At 41.2% G+C, this 22429-nt stretch overlaps 1 protein-coding gene across 2 annotated transcripts; it reads right to left on the minus strand.

Annotated features, from left to right (window-relative positions):
* Window positions 1-679: 679 nt before the first annotated feature.
* On the minus strand, window positions 680-21637 carry tsku (tsukushi small leucine rich proteoglycan homolog (Xenopus laevis)). Of its 2 annotated transcripts, none has more exons than XM_061217778.1 (2): window positions 21390-21637; window positions 680-2308 (listed from the first exon to the last, which is right to left on the minus strand). In XM_061217778.1, the coding sequence occupies exon 2, from the start codon at window positions 2300-2302 to the stop codon at window positions 1325-1327; it is 978 nt and encodes a 325-aa protein (XP_061073762.1). In that variant the 5' UTR covers window positions 2303-2308; window positions 21390-21637; the 3' UTR covers window positions 680-1324. The 2 variants fall into 2 exon arrangements, with proteins under 2 accessions (XP_061073762.1, XP_061073763.1); XM_061217779.1 differs by lacking the exon at window positions 21390-21637 and adding an exon at window positions 20681-21360.
* Between the last annotated feature and the right edge of the window lie 792 nt (window positions 21638-22429).

The raw sequence follows: 22429 nt of genomic DNA on the forward strand, positions 1-22429 counted from the left end.
AGAGCATGAGCTGTAAATTCATGATTATCCAGAGGGACTAAAACCTCCTTCACTTTGTCACAACTGGCCAAGGGTACATGATCACTGTCCTTGGAGAGCACTAGCTGCTCTGCTTTGCCACAGTTCACCAAGGCTGCTGACAGATATATGAGCTGCCTTTGGAAGTAGTCCCCCCCCCCCCCCCCCACCCCATTCAACTAACTGGTAAAAAAGGGTCACTTTAGGAAGGCTCTGTAACTCTCGCGCACACACACACGTAAATGGGAAAGCTGATGTCTGCACACGAAAAAGGCACTGTAGTGGAAATAACTGGTCATGATGCCCCAAGCATGAAAATCTCTCATACTGCATCAACATTTGATACTATTAAAAAGTGATTCCAAAACTGGTCTGAATTACTCTAGCAAAACTCACCAAAATCACATAAAAACACATCAAATGCGTTAACTACTGGGTATGCTCAGATGGAAATAATAAAATAAATAAAGATATGTCCGCTCTCTTCTGTGGCTTGTTCTACTGTGGTCACATCACCAGTGCGTCCTCCTTCTTACACTCATTTGTAGCTGAACAGCAGTATTAGTGTGCGGTCCTGCAGTTAATGATTAGCTCAGGCTGCTGTGCGGTGCTCACCGATAGGCAGGAATAGGTCTGCTAAATAAATGCAAGCCAGCAACTCTTGCATAAACTGAGTGCTTTTATTATGTGTGCTTCCAGTTAATGCCACTGCGATGAACCCTTTAGAACGTTGCTTGAAACGCCACAGATTCTTGGTGTCTAGTGCATTAATGACAACTGCTCTTAACTCACACTTCAGTGGAAATATGCTAATATGCTAAATGCTAAACACGGTTTTGCTATTCCATTTCGGAAGGACTGTTTACATTTATCAAAGTTGGTATGTACACACTGCTCTGCAAAAGCAAACACTTTTACCTCATCAATAAATTAATACCATTACAGTTTGGGGCTTGAACAATAAACAAGTATGTTTCACATTAAGAAGAATCGTGTGCAACAGCAATTGCTCAACATTCAGTATTAATGACACAGGACCTCATTTCCTCCAGAATACCCATAATGCATTGGCTGATTAGTTTTCTGGCTTCAGTGAGACTGTGGCTCTGGTCTCTGCCTGGGAGGCATGTTTTTAAAGGGAGTATGTGCAAAGATACATCATTTTAGTCTTTGTGGAATTACATGCAAACAGTACATCACACAAGGCAATGCTCAAGTTTGGCAGGAACAGAACTGAAATAAAAGTTACTTTCTTCAGCATAAGAGCGTTTGGGGAAAATGCGCAGATGAGTCCCTCTCGATGACCTCACAACATGACGGCAGCGACATTGCAGGTGAGCACCAGGTCGCTCTTGCCCTGGCCGTGCTCCCTGTGGAGCTGGCCCTGCCTGTGGGTCTTCCAGCAGTGGATGTCGGTCCCCAGGGTCAGGCTGCGCAGGCTGGGGAGGTGGGTGAGCATGTTCTGGGGCAGCGAGACCACACCAGAGCGGGACAGGATCAGCTCCTGCAGGGCGCCCAGCCCGCGGAACACCTCCGGCTCCAGCTGGGTGAGCCGCGGGGCGTCGGACAGGTCCAGCACCTGCAGGCTGCGCAGGTTCCGGAAGGCTCCGGGCCGGATGGCGGTGAGGTCCCACAGGCCGGTCAGCGACAGGTGCACCAGCTCCCCCAGCCCGGCGAAGGCGCCCTCGGGGATTTCGGCAATGGGGTTGGAGTCCAGGCTGAGGTAGCGGAGCCCCACGCCCCCCAGGCTGGGCACGGCAGCCAGCCGGTTCCCCGCCAGAGTGAGGCTCTGCAGGGCCGGGGCAGAGAGGGCGCCCAGACGCAGCGCGGACAGGCGGTTGCCGCTCAGGTCCAGCTCGGTCAGCGGCAGGCCCGAGAAGCAGCCCTCGGCCAGGCCCTCCAGAGCGTTGTGGCTGAGGTCCAGCATCTCTAGGTAGCGCAGGCGCGAGAAGGCGTTGGCCTCCACCGTCTGCAGCTGGTTGGAGCTGAGGTCCAGGCTGGCCAGCGTGGTGTAGCCGGGGCCAGAGAGCAGGCCGCGGGAGAGGGAGCTGATCTCGTTGGAGGACAGGTCCAGATGGGACGTGTCCAGCGGGATGGACACGGGCTGGGCGGCGCCCCCAAGCCCCAGACCCAGGCCGGAGCAGTCCACCCGGGTCAGACTGAAGCTGTCAAACAGGCCAAAGCTCTCCACCTCACAGCGACAGCCCGGGTGACAGGTCCGCACCGCCCCGCTCAGCTGGGCCGCCAGCAGCAGGGACACGGCCATCCACAGCAGGGTTGCCATGGCGCCCTAGAAGGCACAAGGGCGAAACAACAACAGGAGTGTTATCTCACTTGAATTTTTTTATCCAGGGCGGTCAGCATAGGGTGGGGGGGGGGTGACCACTCCAATTTTTCTCAAACTTTGTATAAAAGTTCCTGATATATTCAATTGAGAATATGCAAACAATTAGCATCATTGGATTTGTTGTTCAAGAGATATTTCTGTTCAAATCGCACCAAAAAAAAGGAGGGGGGGGTGACTTATGACTAGAAATTGGGGTTTGTGTCGATTTTGGAGAATCATATCTTTGGCTCCACTTGTTGTTGTTTGTTTGTTTATAGTATTATTTATTTACAGTTTTAGACATAAGTTCAACAAGCCGAAGGATGCTTGCCCTAGCACTGGCCCTGGAGTTGCTTGATGGGGAAGTCACCACTCAATCGATTCACAACCGTGGAGCACAAAGGAAGTCCCGCCCCATCCTAAGCTGTGATGGGTCAAATCATGAAAAGTGACATTGACGAGCCTGCACCTTTCTGAACAGTTGAACTACTTTGATAACCATTTTAAAAAGGCGCTGGCACTCGTAAAAAGAAACGTAGCAGACACAGGCCCTAAGGCAGGAGGTATGTTGGAGAAGTTTTTGAGCATTCAGGCGATAGTGTTACCTTTCAGGTGTGATACAATAGCAAATAAGAGAAAACACAACATTACAAAATAAATGTTTCAGTTCAGTTACTGCTATTTCGATGTTGGTGCTTTCCAGGGCATGGAGCTGAAAGAGCAGCTCCATCGACCGATGGCCCAAATCTGCATGTGGCAGCACCTGATGACACTGCAGCTGAAAAGAGTAGACCTAGAGCTTAGGCTGTCTGCTGAGTCAGTCAGGGGAAGGTGTCGTCGACTGCCTCAACCATGAAGCAATATTCAACCATGAAGCATGGCCAAAGAGTGCACTACAGGGACACTACAGGGCAGAGGTTCAGCCTCTTCTTCAACATTTTGGCAACCTGAAGCCCCTCCCCACCCTCCATCACAGGGCGGCACCACCTTCACAGCTCCATCACAGGGCTGCACCACCTTCACAGCTCCATCATAGGGCTGCACCACCTTCACAGCTCCATCATAGGGCTGCACCACCTTCACAGCTCCATCATAGGGCTGCACCACCTTCACAGCTCCACCACAGGGCTGCACCACCTTCATAGCTCCATCACAGGGCTGCACCACCTTCACAGCTCCATCATAGGGCTGCACCACCTTCACAGCTCCATCACAGGGCTGCACCACCTTCACAGCTCCATCATAGGGCTGCACCACCTTCACATCTCCATCACAGGGCTGCACCACCTTCACAGCTCCATCACAGGGCTGCACCACCTTCACAGCTCCATCACAGGGCTGCACCACCTTCACAGCTCCATCACAGGGCTGCACCACCTTCACAGCTCCATCATAGGGCTGCACCACCTTCACAGCTCCATCATAGGGCTGCACCACCTTCACAGCTCCATCACAGGGCTGCACCACCTTCACAGCTCCATCACAGGGCTGCACCACCTTCACAGCTCCATCACAGGGCTGCACCACCTTCACAGCTCCATCACAGGGCTGCACCACCTTCACAGCTCCATCACAGGGCTGCACCACCTTCACAGCTCCATCATAGGGCTGCACCACCTTCACAGCTCCTTCACAGGGCTGCACCACCTTCACAGCTCCATCACAGGGCTGCACCACCTTCCCAGCTCCATCACAGGGCTGTGGCAGACACTTCTCACCATGGAGCCATATTGTTCAGACTTTGAGGAGTGAGGGCTCCATGAGGCAATATTTCACATTACGGGGGGGGGGGAGGCTCAGGAGGTAAGAGCAGTCATCTGGTAGTTGGAGGGTTGGCAGTTCGATCCCTCCCTTGGTGTGTCAAAGTGTCCCTGAGCAAGACACCTAACCCCAAATTGCTCCTGATGAGCTGGTTGGTGCCTTGTATGGCAGCCAATCACCATTGGTGTGTGAATGAGAAGCATATAAATGCCAGCGATTTACCATTTACAAAGTTATGTTTACTCTCCTGAATAAATAAATTGAGTTTTACTTATAGCTACTTTTATTTCAGAACTTCCTGCACTTGGCTGAAATTCAACGGAAGAAACAGTGTTATCAGGGGCACGCAAATAAGAACCGGTTAGTTTGCTCATTTATTCATATATCAATGAACTACCACATCAGAGCCAACATTTTGGCAAATCCATTCTCAAGATGGCTGGGGAAATACTTTGCCAAAACCTCAGGTCTGGGTTCATGTTCTACAGATTGAATACCAACGTCTATCACAAACAACTTAAAGTACATACCATTCATATTTGTATGACACTGGAATAACAATCAATTTCCACGCAACTATTACATAACTTCACCTACCAAAATGACTTGCTGTCCTGCTTGCATATTGAGCTTAAGGTTTATACTCAAAGGTTTTTAAAATAGTGCAACCCTTTGCTCATGCAAGCGAGCTGCTTCTGTGATCTATGTTGACAATTAAAATGGAAGGGGCTTTTCAAGCCAACCTGAAGAAGTTTGTTTTAACATTATTGTACATTACGCTTCTCTAGGTCACAACATGCTTAACTGTAAGGCTAGCTATGCTGCATGAAATACAGTGTAGGGTGTTGCTATGGTTGCAACTGAAAACCGCAGTGTGCCGCGTAAAACGACATTGGGTTCTCAACCAGGGATTATTTTTCAGAAATATCATTGAAAAATAATGATTGGTAGCAACATGTTGACAATGGCATTTGGCACACTCTTATTGTTCACGAGTCATTACTGACGAGTCCGAGTCCAGTCTCAAGTCATTTTTGGACGAGTCAGAGCCGAGTCTGGAGTCTGTGTCTGACTCAAGGCCCCATCTCTGCTGCACACACAGACGCACACGCACACACATTAGCAGTTACTTGAAAAGTTATGGGGTATGTTTGTAATGATATAAATTTACTGGGATTTGCACTGCTCATTTGAAGTATATATAGAGTGGTGTGAAAAAATGTTTGCCCCCTTCCTTTTTTTGCATGTTTGTCACACTTAAATGTTTCAGATCATCAAACAAATTTAAATATTAGTCAAAGACAACACAAGTAAACACAAAATGCAGTTTTTAAATGAAGGTTTTTATTATTAAGGGAGAAAAAAAATCCAAACCTACATGGCCCTGTGTGAAAAAGTGTTTGCCCCCTAAACCTAATAACTGGTTGGGCCACTCTTAGCAGCAACAACTGCAATCAAGCGTTTGCGATAACTTGCAATGAGTCTCTTACAGCGCTGTGGAGGAATTTTGGCCCACTCATCTTTGCAGAATTGTTGTAATTCAGCCACATTGGAGGGTTTTCGAGCATGAACCGCCTTTTTAAGGTCATGCCACAGCATCTCAATAGGATTCAGGTCAGGACTTTGACTAGGCCACTCCAAAGTCTTCATTTTGTTTTTCTTCAGCCATTCAGAGGTGGACTTGCTGGTGTGTTTTGGATCATTGTCCTGCTGCAGAACCCAAGTTCGTTTCAGCTTGAGGTCACGAACAGATGGCCGGACATTCTCCTTCAGGATTTTTTGGTAGACAGCTGAATTCATGGTTCCATTTATCACAGCAAGTCTTCCAGGTCCTGAAGCAGCAAAACAGCCCCAGACCATCACACTACCACCACCATATTTTACTGTTGGTATGATGTTCTTTTTCTGAAATGCGGTGTTACTTTTACGCCAGATGTAATGGGACACACACCTTCCAAAAAGTTCTCATCAGACCACAGAGTATTTTCCAAAAGTCTTGGGGAACATCAAGATGTTTTCTGGCAAAATTGAGACGAGCCTTAATGTTCTTTTTGCTCAGCAGTGGTTTTCGTCTTGGAACTCTGCCATGCAGGCCATTTTTGCCCAGTCTCTTTCTTATGGTGGAGTCATGAACACTGACCTTAACTGAGGCAAGTAAGGCCTGCAGTTCTTTGGATGTTGTTGTGGGGTCTTTTGTGACCTCTTGGATGAGTCGTTGCTGCGCTCTTGGGGTAATTTTGGTCGGCCGGCCACTCCTGGGAAGGTTCACCACTGTTCCATGTTTTCGCCATTTGTGGATAATGGCTCTCACTGTGGTTCGCTGGAGTCCCAAAGCTTTAGAAATGGCTTTATGAAATAGAATTGACTTCCGGTGGCGCCATGTTGTAGAAGGCATGTGAAAACAACTAGCTCTCATGAAACCTAGTTAAAACTAGCTTAACAAAACAACATAACGGCAAAAAGTCAGTCAAACCGTTGAAAACTTGATAAAGAAACTTAATAAGAAGAGATTGGCAGAAAGAAGCAGCCCAGCGCCGCAGAAAACGAAGGCTCAGGCGAGGCGCAAGGAACGCCGCCAGGGTCAATGCATGGAGGCGAAAATGACTCTGTTATACTGGCGGAGCTACGCAAGCTAAGAGAAGAGCATACAGACGCAGCTAATGCTAACAAAAAGGCACTGGAAAGACTAGAGACAAATATGAAGGAACTTGTGGGAAGAACAGCCTTGTTGGAGCAACAAACTGTAAAAATGGAAGAGAGGTTGGGAGACACGGAAGACAGGACAGCGCGACTGGAAAGAACGGTCGCCTTCCTACTTCACCAAGAGGCAAAGCTACTTGCGAAATGTGACGACCTAGACTCAAGGGCAAGGCGTAATAACATACGGATGCATGGCTTCCCGGAGGGTTCCGAGAAAAACGACACCATAGGATTTGTGAGTGAGCAAATACCGGAGGATATGGACATTCGTATTGAGAGAGCACAAACCAAAGGAGAAAGCTGCCCGCCGATCATCGTCCGTTTCCTAGACTATAGAGTGAAAGACCATGTAATCCAACAAGCATGGAAACACAAGACTATATACGAGGGACAGACCATCTACTTCAATCAAGACTACACGACAGAGATTCAAAAGAAGAGGAAACAGGTGCGGGACGTCATAAAAAAATTAAAGGAGAAGAACGTGAAAGCACAGTCCCCATACCCTGCACAGCTAAAAGTGTTTCTGGAATCAGGAACTAAGACCTTTACTACACTAATGGAGGCTGTACCAATGCTGAAGGACATGGGGATTCACATCGAGGACGATGAGACGGAGAGACTACAGAGGGTGATGATGCAAGGCAGCTGGATCACGGTGACAGGACGGAGTGAGACGAGGAAGCAACCACACATTACAGAGGCGGACTTGCATGCCCTCATCGAGTGAACTCTAACGTGAACACCAGTAGGCCACGGTAAGGACTAGAATTATGAGCCTAACAAAAATGCATAGCCTACTGAGTATAAGTGAAGCTAGTTAAATATATTACTACATATTGAAATTACTTGAAACATATTGGTTCAATTGAGCTAAATCGCTACTCAGATGGAGTATGAAGTAACTTTAGAGGATCGAGAAGTTACAGATGCACACAGTGCTATTTCCCCAGGGAGGATTCGCCACATCTCTCTGGAGACCGGACCTTTGGGAGTCCTATTATTTTGTTATTGTATGTTTGTTTTGAAGGAGATGTTTATTATTTTTTGTATTTTTTATTGTGAGATGGTTACTACAGCTGATTTGGTGTATACAAGGTGTACATATATTTTGGTTCCTATGAGGTGTGCAATGGATGGGTTTCAACTTAAAGTAAAATTAATAGATTAAATATTGTGTCATATAATGTTCATGGTTTAAATCATCCTATTAAGAGGAAGAAAATACTGAGCCAACTGAAGAAATTACAATGCTCAATTGCCTTACTACAAGAAACACATTTGGTTGAGGGAGAATATAAAAAATTGAAAAGGGAATGGGTAGACCAAGTATTCCACGCATCATATGGCAAGAGAAGGGGTGTTGCTATATTAATTAATAAATCTTTACCATTTTCTACAGAGAAAGTGATAAAAGATAATTATGTTAGATATGTTATGGTTATCGGCTCGATAGGGGATATGACTATCTCTGTACTAAATATTTATGCCCCAAATGAGGAGAATGAGACATTCTTTAAAGACATAGCAAATGTAATTGCCAGTAATGGAAAAGGGATGATATTAATGGGTGGGGATTTCAACACAGTGCAGAATGGTAATTTAGACAGGTTACCACTAGAACAGGGACCAATTACAAAAAGATCCAAAGCATTAAACAACATTATTAAAGAGTTAGGCCTTACTGATCCATGGAGAAACAAAAACCCTAAGGTAAAGGATTTCACCTTCTATTCAAATCCACATGGGAGCTATTCGAGGATAGATTTTTTGTTTGTATCAAAACAGCATATACATAAAGTCTTGAATTGCGGCATAGAGGCCATAACCATAAGTGACCACGCACCTATTATATTAACGGTAGATATAGGCCATGAACACTTCTTTAAATACTGGAGACTTAATGTGTCAATTCTATCAGATGAGAAGGCGGTAAATAAAACAAGACTTAAAGGAATACTTTCAGATAAATGACAATGGCGAGGTATCACGATCGATTTTATGGGAGGGAGGGAAAGCTTTTATGGGAGGGAAAATAATAGAAATAACATCCAGGATGAGAAAAGCTCGATTAGAACAGCAAAGAGGGTTAGAGAGTAGAGTCAGAGAACAAGAGTTAGAACATAAAAGAACATCAGATGACTCCACCCTCCTCGAACTGAAAAAAAACAGGCATACACTAGATGAACTTTTAACATATAAAGCAGAAGGAGCTCTACGCTTTACAAATAAAAGGTATTATGAGAGGGGCAATAGAGCAGATCGTTTATTAGCCTTTCAACTTCAAAAGGCCGAAACTAGTAGGATAATTTCAAAAATAAGAACTCCAAACAAATGATGGTAAAGCCAAATGAGATAGCGAAAGCGCTCGCAGACTACTATAAAGATTTGTATAATGATTCAGAATCTTATAGAAAGCAAAACTCAGGCATTTCTTAAAAGTTTACATCTACCATCATTATCAGCAGAAGATTCGATCAAAATGACACAGCCGATTTCATTACAGGAAATATCGGATGCTATAAAAACTCTTAAAAATAATAAATCCCCTGGTACGGATGGGTTTTCGGGAGAGTTTTATAAATGCTTTGCAGAAGTGGTCACACCAGTACTATTTAAAGTATTCAACTATGCTCTATCATCAAGTGACCCACCAAATACCTGGTCAGAAGCCATCATCTCAGTCTTGCATAAGGAGGGCAAAGACCCAACCTCATGTGAGGGATATAGACCTATTAGTTTGCTCTGCAATGATCTAAAAATATTAACAAACATATTGGCACAGAGAATGCAGAGATATATCGCTAAATTAATAAACCCAGATCAAACAGGTTTTATTCCTTGTAGACAAGGCGCTAATAATATTAGAAGAACCTTAAATCTTATATCCTGCACTAAAAATAATCCTCAGCCTACCATGATGCTCAGTTTAGATGCACAAAAAGCATTTGACCGTGTAAAATGGAGCTTTCTATACCAGACATTGGAGGCCTTTGGGTTTCACTCAACCTTTATAGACTGGGTGAAAATGCTATATAAAAACCCCAAATCACGAATCAGAGTTAATGGGTGCTGTTCAGACTTTTTCTACCTCAAAAGAGGAGTTCGACAGGGCATTGAGCCACTGGCTGAGTCGATTAGACAAAACAAAGATATAAAGGGAATAAAGGATGTAGGGGGGGTAGAACACAAGGTATCGTTATTCGCGGACGACATCCTAGCTTATTTAAGTGAACCATCGTTATCGATACCAAGCCTATTGAACAGTCTGCATGACTATGGAGAAATGTCGGGATACTTGACTAATGAAAGTAAATCAATAGCTATGATGCTTTCAGGGAAATGTCCAGCAGAACTAGAAGGGAAGGTTCATTTTAAATGGATTAATAAAGGGTTTAGGTATCTGGGTATCATCATTACACCGATCACATCACAGCTATTTGATGCAAATTATGCAAAATTGATAACTGAAATAAAGAAGGATTTGGTTAGATGGGAGATTTTAACTCTGACCCTGATGGGGAGAATAGAAACGGTGAGAATGAATCTATTACCAAGACTTTTGTTCTTGTTCCAGTCATTACCTATTATGGTTCCTAGCTCTACTTTCAAATTACTAGATAAAATTATTTCTAAATTTATATGGCAAAAGAGAAAAGCTAGAATTAAATATAAGACAATCCTTTGCCCAAAAGAGAAGGGGGGGTTGAATTTACCTAATTAAAAAAATTACTATTGGGCAGCACAGCTGAGAGCTATAATTATGTGGTTAACTAAAGAGACAGACTCAGTGTGGGTAGAAATGGAACAAAAGTCATGTCCAATGGTACCCTTGGAATCACTCCCATTCCTGAATGAAAAGGCACAAAAGAAACTTAAGATTGGTAATGAATGGATCAGGGGAACGATGAAAATATGGTCAGTGGTACGAAAGAAATTAAAATTATCAACTTTTATTTGTAGGGCCACTAAAATAGCAATAAACCCAGATTTTTTACCAACTACTATGGGCTCAGGATATGAGAAATGGACAAACAAGGGGTTAGTATATATTGCACAAGTATTTAAGGAATACACCATGAAGTCATTTGAAGAACTTACAAAGCAATTTAATCTCCCAGCCCATGATTTTTATAAATTTCTGCAATTAAGACACTACCTTCAGAAACATGATGAACCTTTGTAAAAAACCAAGCAAAATAGAGTTATTATTAATGTCATGTGTAGAGGAAGGGAAAAAAGGGGGATCATATCAAACATCTATAAAGCATTACAACAGGAATCAAATGATAACAATATGGAAGTTAAAGAAAAATGGGAATTGGAAACAAATAGTACAATAATGGATGAAAAATGGGAGGAAACATTCAAAGAAGGTTCAAACTCATAGCCCAACATGGAGGGAATTTGAATGGAAGGTGAAAATGCGGTACTTTAATACTCCATCCATTACTTCAAAATACAGCAACACCTCGGAACTATGTTGGAGGGGCTGTGGACTGGTGGGGCATTTCACACACATATTTTAGCAATGCCCAAAGCTTCTGGACTTCTGGAAGAATATACAAAGGGAGATTAGGCAGATCTTGGGTATTAAAATAGCCCGAGACCCATTAATTTTCATACTGGGTATAGCTCCTGACAATATTATGGATAGAAACACAATTTATTTATTGAGAATTTTGCTCTTAATAGCCAAAAAAATGATAACAATATCCTGGCTAAAGCCACAACCCCCCAGCATAACACAATGGAGAGACAGGGTAAAAAGGGTCTTTATCATGGAGGAAATCACAGCCAGATTACATCTGAAAACGGACAGGTTTGCTGAACGATGGCTACCAATAACACAGGCAATGTCAGACCTTTAGTCACCTCTTCTTCTTCTTTTTTTTTTTTTTTTTCCTCCTTTTGTTTTCTTTACTATCTCATTGTACTAGCCCAACTCTACTTCATTGTTAGTTGGATTACACTTGTTTTTTTGTTTTTTTTTGTTTTTTTTCCTCTTTTTCCTTTTCCACCTTTATTTCTGTCTTGATCTCAGATACAAAGTATGAAAGGTCAATATCTCAGTTATGATATATATATATATATATATATATATATATATATATTTTTACAGTTTTTTTACAATCGTTTTCACACTTGTCTCAATACCATGTCCACTTTTCCAAAACTCTTCACACAGTGTGCTTTTGAAACACACACCTGAGCAAATAAGTTAACCTTTGGTGCAAAATGCACTTCAACCACCAAAACACTTAATATTTTACCCAAAAGTGACTCATGCTGCCATAACTATAGCATATGCTTTCTCCTATAAGACTACTTTGTCACTCAATGTTCAATGAACTACAAAACACAAACAACTTGGAGCATTGCTAAATACATATATTATGTGTTTCCCTTTCCTCTATTTTTGAGGTTTACAGTATTTTGACATTTGTTCTCACAGTGCAATATACTGTAATTCAGAAAAGAAAAATACAATACAATAAATTACTCAAAATACATTACAATCAATAACAAATGCATATCAAAAAGCAATATTTTCACTATATACAGTAATTCGCACATATACTGTCTGCCTATCAGTATCAGAAGTCTACTGTTGGCCTGGCCCATCCATCCTCTGCATTTGGCCATAGATTTTCATCAACATCACTCCAAATTTTATCTCTTGCTATACACTGAGGAAAACATCTCTTTGTGTGCCTTTTCCAGCCCTGGATGTGTTCCACTGTTATGTCCATACACCCAGCAGCCATTGCATCTAGAAGTGACATCTGTTCATGCGGGTGGTGGTCCTAAACCTTCACATATACCCTCATAAACTTCATATTGGTATCTGGGTTCCTTGATACCCTCAGAGTTCCTGTCAAAGGGGACAGTGTACAACTGTTTCATCCTGATCTGATGTTTCTGTAGCACTCTTGAAATGGTTGTAGTGCTTACACTGTCAGTGTTTGAAAATATGTTGTTGTCTGCGATTATGTTGTTGCATATTTCTCTTAGCCTGATGCTGTTGTTGACAATGACCATCCCAACTATTGTATCCTCCTGTTGAGGCGTAAACATTCTTCCCCTTCCCCCCTGTGTGACTGTGTGAGGTAACCGCTGGGTCCTGTAGTGTGTCAAAGACAAATGTGCACTGATACATCTGCTTTTTCTGGAGACTTCTCAAATCACAGTACTGCTGTCATATACACATCAATTGAACTCCTTCAGTCAGAATGCTGCAAATACTATATAGTACCTGTTGGTTTGCCTGAAAATCCTCATTATTGAAGCCACTGTGGATCTAGGCAAGTTTGGGTGAACCCTCAACCTGCTTGCCTCGGGGACAATCCATGATTTACCAATGACTGTGGCTCTGATCTCATCAGACACAACTGTTCTTGCTCTTTCACAAGGTCTTCTTCCTCTGCCTCTGCCTGCATCCATTTTCCCTACCAAGGCTAAAGAATTCAAATGCCAATCCAAAGATGGCCCCTTTTGTATATGTGGTAACGGGGCACAAACAACAAACACCTGGGCAGGTTGTTCACTGAAATGACAGCCAGGTGTTTCAGCAGTACATATACAACAGTAATAGCGGAAAAATCTCTTCAGTGACAACTACATCTATATTTACCCTATATACATGCACATTTCAATGCAAGTATGATCACTTTTGCATAGATGGTAACAAGGCTGCAAACAAAAAAATTGAATAAACTGAATAAACTTTCTGCTCAAATCAGAATGATCTGTCTCACGTATTTCAAGCATATAGTTTCATTTTTCTGCCAAAATGCAGCATATTTCCTTCCACAATGATCAGAATTTTATTGGGTTTTGAACTGAAAGTGAACTGTTTTGAACAGAGTATCTAAATGTCTGCAAAATGTGCTGTATTTGTACAAACTTTTGCTGGTAGTGAACATTGACTGAGAGAGGTATTCATGAATTTTGGAAGAAGTGGTTATTGAATGCCTTTAGTATGAAAGCAATGCAAAAATATCCACAGTTTAGTTCACATAGTCTAATGATATGGTGAATGTGTTCAGTGTTTTGAAAAAGTGGACATGGTATTGAGACAAGTGTGAAAACGATTGTAAAAAACTGTAATTTAAATTTAAGGTGGTATGAGATGCATTTCTATCCTCAGACCCCATCCTACTTTTAAAATATTGTATCTTTGCAATATGAAAAATAGGATGAAGAAATACATTTACAATGGGGCTCAAGAGAAAGGGAGAGTCTTTGTGTAGGTATGTGGGGGAGTGTGTGTGGGTATGTGTATGTGCATGTATGTATGGGTACATGGAGACAGGCGTATGCATGTATGTATATATGTATGTATGTATCAGTGGAGGCTGGTGACTTCCAGAATTGAGGAGGCCATTTTTTTCCGCTTGCTCACTTCACTCGCAATGGAATGTTCCCTGTTCTCTTATCTGTCTTTGTGCTGGCCAAAGGCATACTATTTGGAGTGTAAGCTACAGTCAGAAAGTTCTGGCTGATGAAATTCATTGTGCAGAGCTTAGCCTTGTGCCTTCCTGAAGAAATGACATTGCTGTAAGTCTATGAGCCTGCCTGATAATTAAGCTGAGAAATGACATTTGGATGTAATATAAATGCCAAGTGAACATGTGTAAAAGGCAGGAATTTTAATTATGTAGTTAAAAACAATTTTGTTTAGCTTACATTTTTCATTCTTCTACAGCTTCAACATGTAATCACCAATTTAATCAAGTTTAGCATATAAAAAAGATAAGATAACACTTTCTTTATCATATGTAGTTTTATTCAATATATTTAATATAAAATATGTAAAAATATGGTTCCAGTTGGCTTTATCTAACGTTAACGTTATCCACTAGAGGGCAGCACTCTATTCGTATTTAGAGTGAATTTCCTCACAGAGCAACAATTCGGTAATTTGATATGGAAGATTATTAAATTGACTTGTAATAAAACGAAATGGACTACATTAAAAATAAAACTGTTCAATAAATCCCAAATGGTGTCTAACATGACCTATTGAATGTCATTCTCACTCCCTAGTATCTGGAATCTGCATATCTCCAGCCCAAGATCTCAAATTGCGCTAGAATCTCGCCGACTTCCGAGGTAGTTTTAAGCAAAAGTGTTTGAAACACATGAGCTATAAACTCCAGGGATGATAGCCAGGGGTGTTCTCTAAATTTCCTGAAAAGCACAAGTTGATAGGACACTCGTAGCCACTATGGCGAGTGTTTGTTTGACTGAAGTGACTAGCGAATTCTCAAAATGGCTTCTGTGTTGAATAGGAAAGGAAAGGACAGTTGATTCCAAATGAACCAGTAGCATGTGATTGGACGAACAAAATGTCAATCTTTCAGCCCTGGACACAATGCATGGTGAGGCCAGGCCTCCGTTGCCCACCCATTTTCAGTGATCTGGCCAATCACATATTGGCATGAAAAAAAATGCATTACATTGACTTCTATGAAAAGCGAATTTCCTAGGGGAGGCCTGGCCTCCCTTAATACAAACTGATAGGGAAATCTGGCCTGTTGCTTTACAATTGCAATATTGGGTTTTAGCCATGGGAAAATTTAGATTTATGAACAAAACTAAAATAATATGAATATAAAAAATAAAAAATATGTTTTTTGTTAAAATAAATAAATAAAATAAATATATATATATTTTTTTTTAATCTCTCTCTTCTCTCAAATTATTGGGGAGGCCAGGCCTCCTCCACCTCTATGGAGGAGCCTCCACTGGTATGTATGTATGTATGTATGTATGTGTAAAACTACCTAGTCATATGTGTATGTAGGTATATGCATGCATGCACATGGGAACGAATGAGTATGTAGGATTTTGTGTATGTGTATACTTTAAAACAAGTGTTAATGTAAACATCTCCTTCTATTCTGTTTTTGTGTATTCTTGTTTATTAAATAAATAAACAAATAGTTCAAAAAATAAATGGCTATAACCTTTTTCAGATTGATAGATCTCAATTACTTTCTTTCTCATTTGTTCCTGAATTTCTTTAGATCTTGGCATGATGTCTAGCTTTTGAGGATCATTTGGTCTACTTCACTTTGTCAGGCAGGTCCCATTTAAGTGATTTCTTGATTGAGAACAGGTGTGGCAGTAATCAGGCCTGGGTGTGGCTAGAGAAATTGAACTCAGGTTTGATAAACCACAGTTAAGTTATGTTTTAACAGGGGGGGCAATCACTTTTTCACACAGGGCCATGTAGGTTTGGATTTTTTTTCTCCCTTAATAATAAAAACCTTCATTTAAAAACTGCATTTTGTTGTGTTGTCTTTGACTAATATTTAAATTTGTTTGATGGTCTGAAACATTTAAGTGTGACAAACATGCAAAAAAATAAGAAATCAGGAAGGGGGCAAAGACTTTTTCACACCACTGTATATTATATATATATATATATATATATACAGTATATATCTTGTATACAGTAAAGAAAATGTCAGAAAAAATGTCTTACGGTTTGGATTTTCTGTGCACTGTATGCAACATTAATTTTAAAAGTAAACATATAGCCCTGTCTACACACAATCCCTGCAAGTGTCTCCCAGTTCACACACTCGATACACACTCCCTGCAAGTGTCTCCCAGTTCACACACTCCATACACACTCCCTGCAAGTGTCTCCCAGTTCACACACTCCATACACACTCCCTGCAAGTGTCTCCCAGTTCACACACTCCATACACACTCCCTGCAAGTGTCTCCCAGTCCACACACTCCATACACACTCCCTGAAAGTGTCTCCCAGTTCACACACTTGATACACACTCCCTGCAAGTGTCTCCCAGTTCACACACTCGATACACAATCCCTGCAAGTGTCTCCCAGTTCACACACTTGATACACACTCCCTGCAAAGTTCTCCCAGTTCACACACTCTGCGTTGTCACTTTAAAGGCGATTACAGCAGGTTGTCAAAGTGCCAGCACAAACACGCAGGGGGAGCTGCATTCTCCCCTCTTTCCTTTTGTTAATAGAAAAGAGAAACAGATGTTCAAGAGATTTGGTTGTCATTGCTGCGTCAAAACATCTACAGGGTCATCTGTTTAACCCCCCTATTATGTTTGGGGTCAATTTGACCCCATTCAGTGCTTGACATCTCTTAAATACCAGTTAACCTTTTTTTCATATTGATACTGTATGATTGTTAGAATTTTCTATTTTGGCCGGATTAAATTGTAAACACGCAATTTTCAGAAGTCCTGTACCAACTTATTTTGATCCTCTATAACTGTGTAAAATGTCAGAAAATATAGAACCATTTTTATTTTTATCTCAGATTTCTTTGTGGATGATTCTGTTGGCAATTTTCCATACAGGTGCCAAATTTCCTGTACCGTAGCCTCTAAAAAATCTCACCGATTATTCATATTGATGGATAAAAGGCTAGTGATTTGGCAGACAATAAGAAGGCGACACACAAAGTGTCAAAACTTTTCTTTTGCAATAATATTGCATTTATCAATTTAACTCCAAACATAAAAGCGGTCATAAACTCTTAACATAGCAGGAGGGTTAAGTATCTATTTCACTGTGGTATAGCTAGAATGATGAATTATTGCTCTGTGCTTCTTGTTATTTTTTATTGTTTTGAATGTTCAAAGTGTCAAAGAGCAAAGAGGAGCGGTCTGATAGTTTTATAGTTTTGGGTGATCTCCCATGACCTCCAGCAGATCACAGTTTTATAGTTTTGGGTGATCTCCTGTGACCCAGGATCACAGTTTTATCGTTTTGGGTGATCTCCCGTGACCTCCAGCAGATGAGTTTTATAGTTTTGGGTGAGCTCCTGTGACCCAGGATCACAGTTTTATAGTTTTGGGTGATCTCCCGTGACCTCCAGCAGATCACAGTTTCATAGTTTTGGGTGATCTCCTGTGACCTCCAGCACAGCAGACTATGATGAGCGTGTACCTGCCCAAAGGCACTGCCACGCCCTTCAAATTCTCCATCGCTGAGAATAGTTGTTTATGTTAGTCAATGCCTCTGAGAACAGACAGATTAACACAAAACAAAAATGTCCAGCAAATCCCACAGAATTTACATGAACATGGTTAAAATGCAGCAAATGACTATCGGTGTGATGGGTGTGTCAAATAATTTTCAGGGGTTCATGTTAGTTTACAGTTAATGAGGCAAACATTGTATTGCCATTTCTGCATAGATAGGAAATGTAAAAAGCAGCTTTATGACTGCAGTCATCTCTCTCTCTCTCTCTCTCTCTCTCTCTCTCTCTCTCTCTCTCTCTCTCTCTCTCTCTCTCTCTCTCTCTCTCTCTCTCTCTCTCTCTCTCTCTCTCTCTCTCTCTCTCTCTCTCTCTCTCTCTCCCCCCTTTACTTACTCTGTGCAGATTGATAACTTGCTTGTAAACCTCTCACTGCACTTTTTAATCTGGCAGAAGAACTGAACGTATAAAAAAGGCACTTTTAGGCTAATACTTTGGAAAGGGTTTAGACAGTCTGGGCACAGGACCATGTGGAAAGTGATCCTGTACTGGTGGTCAAAGTCTGTTCTCTTCCCTGGCCTGTTCTGCAATTCCATTGGAGAAGGCTATTGCATTCCGTTGCATAATATTAAAAGCCACTAACAAGTTTTATGGATTTTCTGAGCTTTGAAGCAAATTCCATGTATTGATCCCATGACAGTTTTACAGAACGTTTAAATCGAACATAACAGGACTAATCACACACAGTGTGGTTTACTATAGAGATGGACAGATTTTTACAATCACAAATACAGTTAATTTATTTAGTTTTCACTGAAATCCATCAAATATTTTTGAAAACAATGCAAGCCGACAGTAAATACTCTACTAGTAAACATTTAATGTGTTTCAGCCAGTATATTCTATTTTAAATGGTAAATCAGTAGAAGCAGAGAGAGGTATTGTGTTGCCTTTTGTCTGTTTCAAGGAATGGTATAATTTCTGCTATGGTCTGGCCACACACACCAGGACAAGCCATTTCACTTTGACAATAATAACAATAACAATAATTCTGCCTTAAAATGTTTATTAACACTATACAAGCAATAATATTCTGCTTGTTCTCATTAATCTTTGTAATACCCTGGTTGGTTTTCATGACCAAGATAGCTTTTACTGCTTTTGGAGTTTGGGGATCTGTGGGTTTAACTTCAGCTGGAGAAATGGTTGTGGGAGGGGAGGGTTGTCCTCCTCTGCTGTTCTACCTTTATCTCCTGACATTACCTTCACCACTTTTGGACCTCTGACGTCTCCTCTATATGGGATCATAAACCCAACAGGTGTTTGCACGCAATCACTGTCCTTAACACCTTGGTTAACTCAAGGTGTTCTGACCCTTTGCTTTCAAATTGGCTGGCAATACACATAGTTTTCAAAGAAACCCACCATTACACCTTTTGTAACTGCTGTCATTTTTAACGCCACTTTTCTTCAGCTCAGAGGGTGGCCCAATCCTTGCACCTCTTATTTACCAGGGCCTTTATTTATCCTCAGCAACCCCAGGGGCCAAAATGCTGTCCATCTGAGAAGGACTAATTTGAATTCACATGCATAAAACTTGTGACTAAGACTGCAACTCCACATTGTTGGACACCGATCACTAGCGACAGACCATTTTAAGAAGTAATCTACTTTGTTTATGCACATTGTGTTTGGCCTGTACTCAGGCTCTTGAAATGGAATTTGCATCACAGTAGTTTAGCGTTTAGACGTGCTTCCGTTGGGACTATTGTGTTATATAATAAATAAACAATTTGTGTAGTTCAGCTGTAATATTCTGAACATTGCTGAGCAATGAATATGAATATTAAAGTTATCTCAAAATGCAGCTGTCAGATTTGCCAGAAAGATTCAAATGTTTTTAAATATAATGTGAGGAGTCTGCACTAGGGACATAAATAAACTACATTAAGTCTGCCGATAAAGAATACCTGAAAAATTACATTTGTTTTAAGATATTGAAATAACAGACAAATAAATGTCCAATTACGTGGCTAAAGTAAAGCTAATTTCTAGGAAATTATTTTCCAAGAATCCTACCTTCTGCCACGGACATCAGTAACAGAGTCCTGTTCTCAGAACCTGTAATTAATTAACTTAGCAGACAGTGCACATTTAACGAACCATGGCAGATTAAGTGCCATGTGAAATGGTTATATGAAATACAGATCATAGCAAACCGTTGTGATGCATAACTGTGTGGCTGACCCAAGTCATCAACCCTAATAACCGGAGAACTTGAAAATCTCTCCGTATGAAAGATATTTAATTTTCCAGCAAACTTTGCAGTGTTAATCTTTCTGATTACTGTCATTTGACTTTGTAGAGAAATTATGCTTATTGTTTGTGTGTCCTACATTATTTGTCTTCAGAATGTTGGTAAAATTTGCACAGTGAGGGATGACAGTTGTGTATGATAAAGCCGAACATGAGCGCAGAGTGATGCATGCTAGTTAAGACTTGCATAAAATGATAAAAATGTTTTTTCCCCACATCATTTTTTAAACTGCTGTGTGGGTTTTACTTGCTCCAAAAACAACTTTCAGAACTACAGTGAATCACAGCACTGCCTTTTTAACCAAATTTAGTTTTATTCTGAAATGAACTGCCGTCATATTTGGAGCACTGTATCGGTACGCAGTCAAACCGAGCTTCCAGGAAAGTAGTTTGCAACAAATTGAGATATTGATGGTACTCTGTAATAATGCAAGTGGAAAATGCTACTAATGTATATCACAATGGTTACCATCATTATTGTTGTTGTTATCTCCCATACGAGACAACACAACCCAAGGGCGCAACATCCTCAACTTGCCATTACTCTTTGACATGATATTACAAAATCTGCAACAACTCACCAGACTCTGTGAATCTAAAACGTCAGTTCCTCAGTCCAAGAAATGGCTGAAGTCTCTTTCCTTCTAAGTTCGTTGCAAGTTCCATAATGTAAACCCGCTGAGAATTGTATGACAGCGACCAACGCAGAAACGCTGTGCAGAATTACAGGTACCTCTTGGTGATCGCGAACATTTCAGGGTCGAACTGCATGTGAAGGTAAAGCTCCTGTAACTGAGGCGAGACGTTGTTTAAGTCTGGCAGACCCAGCGCGAGTCTGAGCTTAGAGGCGGAGAATCGGGCTCCCGGTGCCGCAACAGATCAAATTTCTTGCAGCCGTGGCAGTCTCTATACCTCACTGCTGTTCCGCACTCACGCACGCAGGATATTTCACACCAGGCAGACATCCACCCAGTCCCCTTCTCTTGCCAAGCATGACACACTCTTAAACTTTATAGGCGCATCTGCATTTTACAACGTTTTATCTCCCGCGGAGGAGGAAATCTTGTGAAGTTTCATCTTTTGTGGTTAACGAAATCGCATTGCCCACGCAAGTCCACAAGCGCTGAAACTTTTGCGTTAGCCGATGTGATTATTTTGCCAACTTCTCCGTGAATAAACATTCTCCTTCCCAACTGTGATTATTTTCCAGCTAAACTAACAACATAACTTTATATGCTGTCATATAACATTTTTTTCAGAGCTTTTCTTCACAACGCTCACTAAGCTTACCTTGTAAGATGAACAGCAATGCGCTGAAAGTTCCAAAGATGTTGTTTTACTTTATCAAGAGGCTACTGTATTTGCGCTGTCCGGCCCAGTGTTTGAGCTTTTCATGCTGGCACTATATCGCTAACAGCTATCATCACTCTGTTATACATTTGTAAATCCTAACCTCTTGGCAGAGAAGAAAGAATAGCTCCAGCCCGCTTTGTACACATTGCGTGCGAACGGTTCAGACACGATGGCTCTCCGCACCCTTCGACGTCTCGTTTGATATTCCCCAAACGCGCGCGTACACACACAAGAGCAATGCGCACTCTAGCGGCCAGTCTGCTGTCAGGACCGACGGGAAATGACCCAACTCAGGCCTAAAACTTTTATCGCTTGAATAATCACGAATGATCCTGTTGTTATAAATATTATAATAAAAGCTTTTAACTGAAATATTAACTGTGAAAAGTTATTAATTTCATACAATCAGACTGATAGTTAAACAAGTACGCCGTTATACATACAGTGGGCTCCAGAACTGTCGGCACACTTATTAAAAATGGAGAAAAAGGTTATTCATAATAAACAACCAGGAATAATGAGGTATATTTTCTGTTCAAACATACGAAAACGATATACTTTTATTTCAATACATTTACTCTCATGTTTCAAAGTTTTTTATTTAGTAATTCATTTTCTTGTTATAAAAATTATTGGCACCTCTAAAAACGACTTTAAATTAGGGATGTGACAAATCATCAGATTTTGTAACCCATTTTTTAAACGGGTAACCGGCTAACCGATATTTCTTATGACCGCTAGAGGTCGTATCTTTTGTTGTTGTTGTTGTTGTTTAACTGAATTACTGAGAAATGTAATGCATTTTCAAACTTTATTTTGGACCATCTCAATAGTTAAATGTCAACGTTAGTAAATAAGCCTAATTGGCAAATTAAATATTTACATTTATATTGACATTGTGCAGTGTAACCTCACAGTTCCAGAAACCTGTAGTTTTATGTCCAGGTATGCTGGTCGATTGTGTGTCATTTTTTTAA

Source organism: Conger conger, chromosome 13, assembly GCF_963514075.1.
Source record: "Conger conger chromosome 13, fConCon1.1, whole genome shotgun sequence".
NCBI classification, from domain to species: domain Eukaryota; kingdom Metazoa; phylum Chordata; class Actinopteri; order Anguilliformes; family Congridae; genus Conger; species Conger conger.

Excerpts from the sequence above, each read along its gene's own strand:
- tsku (XM_061217778.1), bottom strand. The coding sequence starts at position 2,302 with ATGGCAACCCTGCTGTGGATGGCCGTGTCCCTGCTGCTGGCGGCCCAG.